The sequence below is a fragment of the Cherax quadricarinatus genome, chromosome 46, assembly GCF_038502225.1.
Source record: "Cherax quadricarinatus isolate ZL_2023a chromosome 46, ASM3850222v1, whole genome shotgun sequence".
Classification (NCBI taxonomy): domain Eukaryota; kingdom Metazoa; phylum Arthropoda; class Malacostraca; order Decapoda; family Parastacidae; genus Cherax; species Cherax quadricarinatus.
Window position 1 is genome coordinate 16933082 of NC_091337.1, and position 11281 is coordinate 16944362.

At 36.5% G+C, this 11281-nt stretch overlaps 1 protein-coding gene across 19 annotated transcripts in view; it reads left to right on the plus strand.

The window, feature by feature from the left end:
• bru3 (bruno 3) overlaps window positions 1-10811 on the plus strand; it is a 1045770-nt gene extending 1034959 nt beyond the window's left edge. For all 19 annotated transcript variants that reach the window (XM_070094553.1, XM_070094557.1, XM_070094562.1 and 16 more), the window contains 3 exons: window positions 6667-6825; window positions 8253-8406; window positions 10362-10811. In XM_070094553.1, the coding sequence (XP_069950654.1) occupies window positions 6667-6825; window positions 8253-8380 (287 nt within the window). In that variant the 3' untranslated portion in view covers window positions 8381-8406; window positions 10362-10811. The remainder of the gene's footprint in view (window positions 1-6666; window positions 6826-8252; window positions 8407-10361) is intronic.
• The last annotated feature ends 470 nt before the right edge of the window (window positions 10812-11281 follow it).

Consider the following 11281-nt stretch of genomic DNA (forward strand, 5'->3'; position numbering starts at 1 on the left):
CTGTCATTTAGGACCATCACTAATAAATGGACCATTTAATGTGCAAAACCTTCATCAGAAGATTTTCCCTGACAAATGAACCAGCAACCAACCCCTTTTTTTGAGCCCCTGCACTTTCATCATCCCTTTTGTGAGTTGTTTGTGTCAGTGAGCAGTATTTGTTGCACAGTTGTATATATGGATTTATATAAGATGACGCCTCTCCATTACTTCCTCGAGTCAGCACTTGGACTTCAACACACTGTCAATATGAAGCTGGGCTCACTTAAGTTCTTAAGAAGAACCATCACGAGACCCCCATGGGTTTAGCGCTTTGTTATGATTATAATAATAAGAACCAGCCAGACTTCCACAAGAGATTCCTCCAACAGCAAGTGTGTCTCACAAGATTCTGCTTCAGCATATTCATTTTCTTAATCGAAGAGGGAAAAAAATAATTGGAGAATATGTGGCTTATTTTCTACGGAAGAAAAGCCATGGAACCACCAGCGAGATTGAACAAGTATCGTATTTTCTAGACTGAGGATTGCTAGCAGTAATATGAAGTGGTTCTTGGCTGCTGAAAGTTGCCGTAACCCGGTAAGCTTTGTGTAATGCTAATTGCATTTCATGGCGCCCACTAAATTAACCTGAAAATAATTGGGTTAAGTTGTCTCTCGGAAAATGTTGACTTATCCGACTCACAGCTTAGAAATAATAAGTTTTATTATTATTATTATTATTATTATTATTATTATTATTATGATGATGATGATGATGATGATGATGATGGGAGAGCGATAATCATGGCTTAGTTCAGGTTTCTCATGATTTTGACAATAGTTTTACCATAAATTTGTTTGTTATAAAGCGTATGATGTTTGACGTTATTAAAAATTACCCCAACAATTCAGTTATGCAAAGACAACAACAACAACAACAACAAAAACAACAATAACAACAACAACAACAATAATAATAACTTTGAAACAACCATTGATATTACATTTAATGGGCTAACAATTTGCTTGTATACACATCAGATATAAAACAGCTCAGAAATTCCTATTTGCACAACAAAAGTCTGTTAAGTACAGCATTACAGGCACCAACTACTTAGGGATTTAGATAAAGATTATCCCGTTTAAGTTTTATGCAAGATGTAAGTATAAATATTTTCTGTAAATAATCAAATGGTAAATATTTCCCTGGAAATGTAGTAGTGGAATGAGCTAGCAGTTTTAGATATGACTGGCATAGGAAATGTGTGACCATTTCATAAAGAATTACATCAATTTCAAGAGGCCTTTTTGATAGTGGTTTCGAGTCTGTTAGTCTGTTGGAAGACATGATCTTTTCTATCTTTTAGGGAAGGCTATTCCAAAGTTTGCTTATTTTTATTTCCATGGAACATTTGCTCACGTTGAACTGTACCTGTGGAACATCAGTACTGAACACATTATTATGTAATGTGCACAGTACTTTGTACATTAAATAGGTTCGTCTCTCTTAATATTATGAGGGGGAAGTAGAGATGTCTACAGCCAGATTGAGTAATTATTATAATGGCAGATTTTTGCTGGGATACGATTGGATTTAGATTATTTTTGCTACTATAGATTGCCATGCAAATATACCATAGGTAACATAAGGGTGGATTAAATAGTACAGAGTAAGTAGTGTTGATTATAGTATGTAGTAGTAGTGTATTCTGGTAATGATGCCCAGTATGTTGAAATTATTTTTAATATATGTTGGATGAGTGAATACCCAGAAAGTTCTCTGTCATGACTTAAAATATATGTATTATTTATCTCCATAGTTAAATGTTTTTGCTTTATTCTCAGTCATATATTAGATATCAAACTAAGTGTTAATTTAACGGCATCCTTGATGCATTTTTTAATTCAATATTGCCCATGTTGAGTTCATCCGGATATGACTTATAGATGAATAATTACCTAAGTAAAAATCTCAGAAGAATGCGAGTACATATTTTAAAACGAAAGTAGAGAAAAAAAGATGAGATTCTTGAAAAAGTTGAGGTTACCAACTGATGTTGACCTTGTTTTCACTGCCTCCCAAAATCTCAAATGGAAAAAATTCCTTGAGGCTCATATTTAGTACTCTAGTTAACTATTAATGATTCCCGGGATCGTTGCCTCCATGACCCAGTCTCAGAGTAAAGCTTATAGTTGGAAAAGAAAGAAAGATTGCAGTAATACAAGTATTAAAAAAAATGTATATAGTGAATTCTCATATTTCACATTCCTCTGCCCTTCCTAAAACCTCCTTGTTCATCTGCGTTCCTACTTTGTCTTACCCTTAATTCTTTCAATAATAACTGCCATACACTTTACCTGGTATACTTAACACTTTTATTACCCTATAATTCCTACACATTTTTTACTCTCATTTTTCATTATATAAAGGAACTGTGCATGTTCTCTGCTAATCCCTTGGTACACTCCTCTCCTTTCATGCATATATTGAACAAATGCGCAAACCATACCAAAACTGTATTCCCACCTACTTTTAACATTTCTGTCTTAATGCATCTATCCTACTTTACCCCCTTTCATTCTACCTACCGCCTCACACACTTCTCCCCCACACTCACATCTGGATCATCCTCACTTCTACAGGAGGCTGTACCTTCCTGCTCCATGCATAAAATTCCTGCCTCCCTTTCTTCATTATCACTTAGCAACTGATCATATTCCCTCCATCTCAATACTTCCAACTCAACGTCTAATAAATCTCATTTTTTTTAAGTGCTAAATCAATTTGCTTCGCTAAGCTCTTTCAGCTTTTTAATCTAACTACAAATGTTTTTTCATGTTCTCAGCAATTTTTTTTATAAGACTTTACCCAATCTCTCAGTGACCACTCTTTTAACCTCCCACTTACTCTCCATATTCTTCTCCATCTGAATATCCTGCATATCATATCACTTCTTCATTTGTAAAAGCCTCTCACATGCTAACTTTTCCTCCCTTACCAGCCTTTTTACCTCATTCCACCAATCACTCCTCTTCTCACTCATAACCACTCTCCTACACTCACATGCTAATACTGCACACTAACGCTACATTCTTAAATCTCCAACATGCCTTTTCAACTCCTCTCCTCATTACCTGCACTCTAGCCCACCTTCCTTTCTTCCCTTGAGTATAACATGAAGGCTTCCCATTCCCCAGATATTGTTTATTCCCAGTGGGTTGGGCACTTTCCCCTAATTAAAATAAATGATATTGCATGGTACTACATTGTTAATTCTTTACCATAAAAGACATGTCCAAGAATAATGTAAATTACACTCTCACGAAAACTGTTCCTCATTATCACAGCAAAGTAGGTAATTGTGTAAATTGTGCATTAAAAACGTAACCACATATGATGTGGTTCAATTTACAAATCTATCAGCACCAGCGGTCTGTAAATTGTGCACGAGACAGTTCATCAGTTTTCGAGTGTGTTAAGAATTATAATAGCAATAATAACCGAAAGGCTACTTTCATTGTGCAGTACTTCATATAGAAAAAAAATTATATATAATATGAATGCATACTTGTCTGACTGTTTACGATTCAGATTCACAGTCTTTATTTTAGCATGATACAATGTAGAGAGATTGATGACATGTGTACATGCAGAAAACACCTTAAAATGCAGAGCATTTCGGGCAAACTTAAGCCTGTCTTTAGACTATTAAGGCAAATATTTTACTGTACCTTGTATGGGAGGTTATTAGATTACTTTCTTTGAAAGTTTATAAGTCATTCAGTTAGATGACTATCCATAATTAAATACGACTATTGATGTATTTTTCTTTATCAATTCAAGATATGCTACATTATGTAGCAAATTTTGATGAAATATGAAATAAAAAATAGTTTTCGTTTAGGTTTTTTCCTTCCACTTGAAAATCTACAAAATATGTATATAATTTACTTATTGGTCTTGTTCAGCTTCATAAACTTGATCTTTGGTACTGTGTAGCAGCGAAACAGCAGCATCGTGGCAACAGCATAACCGTAACTATTACTACACACACAGTACCTAAGATCTGCCATTCTCTTGATGAGTAAGACAGATGTGCAACAGTTGGGTATCTTTATCAAAATACCCAACTGTTGCACATGTGTCTTACTCATCAGCTTGTTGGTATTTTTTGCCATCTTCAAATCTTCCCTGTGTGGTGGGTTTGGCTCTGTTCCAATATTGTTCACAATGATCACAGTGCATCCACCTGCTTAACTCTTAGGTCCTTCTCCTCCAGGTTTCACTAACTTGCTGAGTGGAGTGTTCGTATCTTCAGTTCTAATAAAATCTAATTCTTACCTATTACCTCTTATACTGTATTAAACTGTGTTCACTTTCACGACGCTGCAAATCCTAATTGATCTTTTAAAGCGAAGAGTAGTGGAGGTTCCGTCCTCTGTTCAATAGTTAATTAGCTCCCAATATCTGGGTCCTGATCTCTGGTTTCCTTTTCTGGTTAGTTAACTTGGTTTAAAACGGGAACTGAAAGTAAACTCTCAATGTATATATACCGAGAGAAACAACCCTCTCCTGCCTCCTGTTACGTGCATTAAAGACACTCTTAATTATTTTTTCTATAAAAAAAATGTCATTTTGAACCTTATTACTCTATTATTATTATTATTATTATTATTATTATTATTATTATTATTATTATTATTATTATTATTTTATTGGAAGTGTTAAATCAGTAGAGGTCACACAGCATTTTTACACAGTTAATTTTTTTCATGTACACTTATATGGTACCAGCTTTTTATAGCTTTTTTTTAATTGTATTCAGAGCATTGTGATATGAGCTTAAGACATTTGACTTCTCCAAGTTATTCTTTTCAATGTACGGTATACGGGAGGACAAACTGTGAAATGTAAAAAAAAAAAAATATGCGCGTATGATATGATATATAATTTTCCTCGGGGTGGACTGGTAAACCAGCGGAACGCCATGATCCAATGATGGAAAGTTCCACTGAGTGGACTATATGGCTAAAACAAGCGTAACACGAATCTTAATATTTCTGGGAAAGTAAAAAAAAAAGCCTACAGGGGTCATCCATCATTTGGGGAATGAGAGGCAATCAAGTCTTACCAAGGGCAGTGTAGGGTTGGAGAAAATTTCCCATATATCGTCAAAAAATCCATTTTCTTCACAGAGACCCTGCAAGCCATCATTTATTTAATTCTCTCTTGCGAAAATTATAACACAAGACGGAAGAAGACAAACCTTTCTTAAATTATAAATAAACATGTGAGAAACCACATGACTGGAATTATTAGTATGTACCACATATACCATGGAACGGGTGGAGTTTGAACCCATGGCGAGTGAGTCTTAAAACTCCAGGCCAGTGCGTAAACCACTGGGCCAGCTGGCTACAATAAGATACATCTAACTGGGTGAAGATTCATTTGTAAAAACTTGCATTTGTGGTCACAATGTAGCCCATGTTAACTTCTCTATGGTGTATAAATATTCTTAGTTGGATGAATCTTATTGTAGCCAGCTGGCTCAACGGTTTACACACTGACCTGGAGTTTTACGTCTCACTCGCCATGGTGTTCAAAGCCCACCCGTTCCCTGGTTTGTTTACAATCTTGTTATTACAATTTCGTGAGTCATGTACCACATGTAAACAACTCGATTTTCCAGTACAGGTGGCAGTTTTAGCATTTAAGGCTCTTATTCACTGGGACTCTTGAATTATGTGTTGTAGTACTTTAATATTGCATATGTGCTTATTGCTCTTTTCTGAGCCATTTTCTGGAAATTATGAAGCATTTCTTCAAGCTTTTTTTTTATGGTAGACGTAATAAAGAGCTTTAGGTAAAATTGATTCAATAATATTTTGTGTAACTTGTTGCTTTATTGTACTGGTTTAATAGAGATAAATTATTTTGTATAAAGAGCACACAAGATTTTAATTTAGTTTGATGTCGACACTTGATAGGTACCTTTTGCCCCCTTTAAGTTCTTTTAATTGTTTTATTGTGAAGAGAAGATGCCATTTTCAAAGCCATCCTTCACAATCCTTTTCTGATTCAGCTTCTGTGAACTAGCACATGCTTCGGCACTCACTTTGTATGCCATGTTACTCATCAGAGAATTGTCAAAACAATCATTTTTTGTACAACTATACTTCTGTACACCAAATTTCAGTGTACTAGCAGTCTTTGTCTCCTGTTATGTATCTCAACTTTTTTTCATGTTACAGTTATGTAACCCTGTCCCCTTCCCCCCCAAAAAAAATTGTACCCTAAACTTTGATTCCTTAAATATATATACTTAACAGGTTAGATCATATATGCTTACAGTATATTCTTACATCACATGTAATTAAATGTTTAGTAAAATAAAATATGTGAATATTAACTATACATATAACAGAGTAATTCATAAAACCTCAATTAAAACTAGAAATTTCTCTTAACTATCTGTCTAACGACTTAGCTGGCCTGTCACCATAACCTAGTGACACTTTCTAATCAGTTTTCCTCCTTCAACGAAAAAGATCTTAACTGTATTATCACTCAACTACTAAATAATCTCGCCTTCTTATACTTAACTCATCGTGTTCCTCCAACATTCCCTTCTATAGATTGGCTCACGCTAGCAGTCTGAATTTAATTTGGTTGTTTTGGCAGGCTGCTCCATCTCTGGACCCGAGGGCTGCAACCTCTTCATTTATCACCTGCCACAGGAGTTTGGCGATGCCGAGCTTATGCAGATGTTTCTCCCTTTTGGAAATGTGATCTCCTCCAAGGTGTTCATCGACAGAGCTACTAATCAGAGCAAGTGCTTTGGTGAGATCTCCTTCATATATGTTTTTCCTTTTGAAGTTGGCATGCTAGTTGACTTGAAAAACGCATACAGCAAAGAGGAGACCTTTATTTATACGATATTTCATCTACATGAGGCTACTTATAGCATTATTACAAATACGACTGCACCAAATTTCAGCTTATTGACTTCACTTCAGAATTTCTTAAGGGATTTAGTTGAAGTCAGTCTGCGTTTTTTTGTACCAATGAATTATTATTTTTCATGGGAATGCGCTAAACCTGTAAGGATGATATACCTGGAAAATGGGACGAAATTATTTGCCATCCAAGGAAGGAGAGAGTAGCTCTATTTCCTTGGATCAAGATCTCAGCTTCAATATGACCCTCTTGTAGGACTTCTATATATAAATAGTGACTTCTTTATATTAATTATATTTTTCCAATTTCAGTTATTTTATATAGCATTTTTGTTAATTGTTTTGACAGAAAATGAAAGGGATATATTATTTAAACGAGAGAAAATGCCTGGGAGAATGGTAAGCAATCAGGTTCGATCCACGGAAAAGGAAGTAAAGTATAATTCCTTGGATCAAGACCCCATACCCCTCGCCTTGAAACACTTGAGTCACATGATTAAGTTGCTTAGCAGCAGTTTTTGTTACATATTACAAGTCTTATATAATATCTTTGAAGATTTGTTTTTCCCTGTAGGATTTTTGGCATATATCAAACTTACTTATTTTTCTACTCATCAAAAATAATTTGACTTCTTCTCAGAGGCGGCCATAAGAGTGGATGAAAGAGGGGGGACCAGGGGACTTAAAACATTATTATTTGGAGGACTAGATTTTCGGGTGGCTTCCACCTCCCCATGGCACTTCCACTATTCTTGTTTAGAGTGAGATGCAAATGTTTGTTAATGGAACAAGGCTTGCTAGCATTTGTAAGTGGATTATTATTATAATCAAAAAGAAGCGCTAAGCCACAAGGGCTATACAGCATTTGTAAGTGGAAATATTGGAGAGAAGCGGACACTGGTAGTAAAGCCTAGTAAAAGTTAAAATAATGAGAAAAGTGTTATAGAAGGCAATATGGATTATTTATTATTCCTGGGGAACCAGTACACCTGTTGGGGTCATAAAGCAGCTATGGAATGCGAGAAAATCAGGTTTGATCTGAGGAAGGGAAGGTTGGTTCCAGTTCTCTGAAGAGCTCTTCACCAGCATTATTAATAATCAAATTAAGTGCTATACCTAAAAGGTTTGTATAGCATCACTACTATTAAGATACTCCCCATAAAGGGAGTGGAAGAAAAACAATATATGGATTGACTCGAAAAGATTTGCTGCTACAGTTATGTCATGTAAATTAGTGTATTCTTTTTTACCTAGAGTTAGATATTGCCATCACAGATGTGACTGTCAGTCAACAATTTTATATATTTATAGGTTTTGTGAGCTTTGACAACCCTGCATCAGCTCAGGCTGCTATCCAGGCGATGAATGGCTTCCAGATTGGCATGAAGCGCCTAAAGGTTCAACTCAAGCGACCAAAGGATGCCAACAGACCCTACTAACAGCCACACTCAGTAGGGGAGACCAGGTACTACACTTTTAAATTATTATTATTTTTATTGTACAATTAATGTCGCAAGCCTCGCTTTTGCACCATATTAAAATAATTAATTACAGTATTAAACTATTTATAACCAGACACTCAGTAGATTATTATAATAATCAAGGGGGAAGCGCTAAACCCGGAGGATTATACAGCGCCTGGGGGGGGATATGGAAGGCATTCAGGCATAATTCGGGGAACTGGAGCACAGATCCAATTCCCTAAATCAAGAGCCCCTCACCAACATCAAGGAACTTTCCTTGAGGGGACACTCAGTAGAGCATCCTATAACAGCACCAGTGTAATAGTTACACTAAGTCCTCAACGTGTGCGGGTCCCAGTATATACCTCATAACTTTGCTTGGTATACTTTCTCTTTCATCCTTTAAACTGTTTCTGACGTACACTGTATGTCTGAGACCAGACTGTGTACGATATGTGCTGTATGCTTTCACATATGCTACCTCCCATTATTTTAGGATTCAGGTTTATTGTTTGGGTTGCCTACCACTTCCTCACACCTGGTGGGGGAAAACAATTTAGGATAATGTAGTCCATGCAGTGTATCAGTAGTAAAAACTGCTTCAGTAGCACATATTGGTAACAAGCAAGACTTGCCATGCCACCACTAGTTTCCTTATCAACGAATAGGGTGTGGAGCTGACAGACAGATAGATGCCTTATTTCAGACTTATTACAATTGTATAATGCTAAAAGTGGAATTCATCCAAAAAACAATGTAGATTACTCTTCAAAACATGGAAATATTATGAAGAGTATTTTGCCTTGACACAATTGTAATACTGTATCACAAGATCTCATTGTACATAGTATTAATTAAACTGAGTGTGACAAGAATATACCTGTACTATAGTGCAGTATATGTAGACAAATAAGTGGCATAATTATCATGGGGATGTGCTAACTCTGCTAGGGTTATACAGCACCTGGGGAATGGGGGGGAATCACATTTGAGCCAAGGAAGAGCAGCAGCAGCTCCAGTCCCTTTGATAAAGAGGCCTTCACCAGCATCCAGGTTCCTCCCTAGAGAGCATTAACTTCTGCATATATTTGGTTCACACATCATGTACAGCATTTAAATTTCATCATTATTTTTATATGGCCAAAAATGTTTAAAGGCCACTGAAAGGTGAAATTTCCTGTTATGTATCTGCAACATGGTGATCATGTCCCCTCCAGCAACCTAGCCCCTGTGAATTACAAGGTTTAACTGTGTTAACAAAAACACTAAACTGAAATACGTATCCCAGGCATTACTTACGAATTGATAAAATTTATTTTTATTACACGGTGGAACCTTGGTTTTCGTGAAATTCGTTCCAGAGAGGCTGACGAAAACTAAAGCAATAATTCCCATAAGAAATAATGTAAATCCAATTAATACGTTCCAGATACCCAAAAATATTAACAAAAAATACTCATTCTATGAGTGCTTTCTTGAATTCTATCGTGTTTCTCACCTTCTTATCAAAGAACTCGGAACTTTCTTTGGCCCCACAGCTTATTTAGCAGTTGCACTCAATAAGCACAAAACACAATCAATTATTATGAAAAGTTTCATATGAACACCCAGGGTAATGTTCACTAGACAAGAAACAAAGCCAGACTGACTCGGAATGCATACGTGAGATGCTTTGTGTGGGCACGGGCATGTGGGCACGTTCTGTACAGCAGACGGAAACCAAGGTGAATGAAAACTGGGACAATATTTTGACGAAAAAAAGTCCTCAAAAACCAAATTTGACAAAAACCAGGGCAAACGAAAACCAAGGTTCCAGTGCATTCACGTTATTTTTATTTTTTAATATATTACACAGTATACAATACTATGAAAACACAAAAAAAATCTGTATCAAAATAGATAATAACCTTTGCCGTCATTTAATTTGGTTCTTAATTATTTGTTTTATATTTTGCAGGGGTATCTGATGGTGAAGCTATTCTTGAAGAAGATGGTTTCGTGTTTATCATAGCTTGAATATGACATTTGTATGAAGTATTAGGAATCCAAAGCCTAGGTTGTAAGTAAAAAAAACAGAGAAGAAAATACTTGAAAAATATAACTTCCTCTGCAAGATGAACATTAATCCCATATTTCTATACTACAAGTGCTACATATACGAGTCCAGAGAGCTTGAGTTGCTACACAGGCTGCGGGAGGCCTCAGAGGTGGCGAGAAAGGACGGTAACTATAAAAACAGATCAGATTTTTTCTTATTTTTTTGATAGAGAGAGAGAGATATTGAAAGAAGTCCACAATTGAGGCCTGTGCTACTGTGTACACAAACTGTATATACGCTGTACCGAGCAATTGCACGGTACTAAAAAAAAAAAAAAAGGATTTGGGACTAAAGGTCCCTCTCCTCTCACATGTTGATAGCCATGTTATTACTGAGAGTATGGAAACAATATTTTTAATATTAATAAGCCTTCTGTTAAAGTTATATTACGTATCATAATATTTCAACTATATCATATTGTTAAGAATAGTAGTACAGTATACTTAAGACGTGCTCTATCAGCTCTACGCCATTTTGTGCGAGTTGGCCGGGTGATGTGGATCTCCCAGCACCGGATGTGTCCTAACCCGCCCCGCTGACGGGTTGCTCCTTCAGGGTACTAAGTGTTGCGTGTCTCGTGTCTGTTGCCTCACGCCCTGTGCTGTGCCCGGGCGCCCACGCAGCTGCCACCCCCTTGGCTGTCGTCTTAGGGCTCAGTAAATGCCCATGTTTTTACCTGGTAGTCTGTGGGTGTACTGTCCACAAGTGCTTAGCTTCAAACTGGGCCGCTGTAGCAGTGATGCCACGTGCACTGGTGCTCCTCACGCCATTTTGCGTGC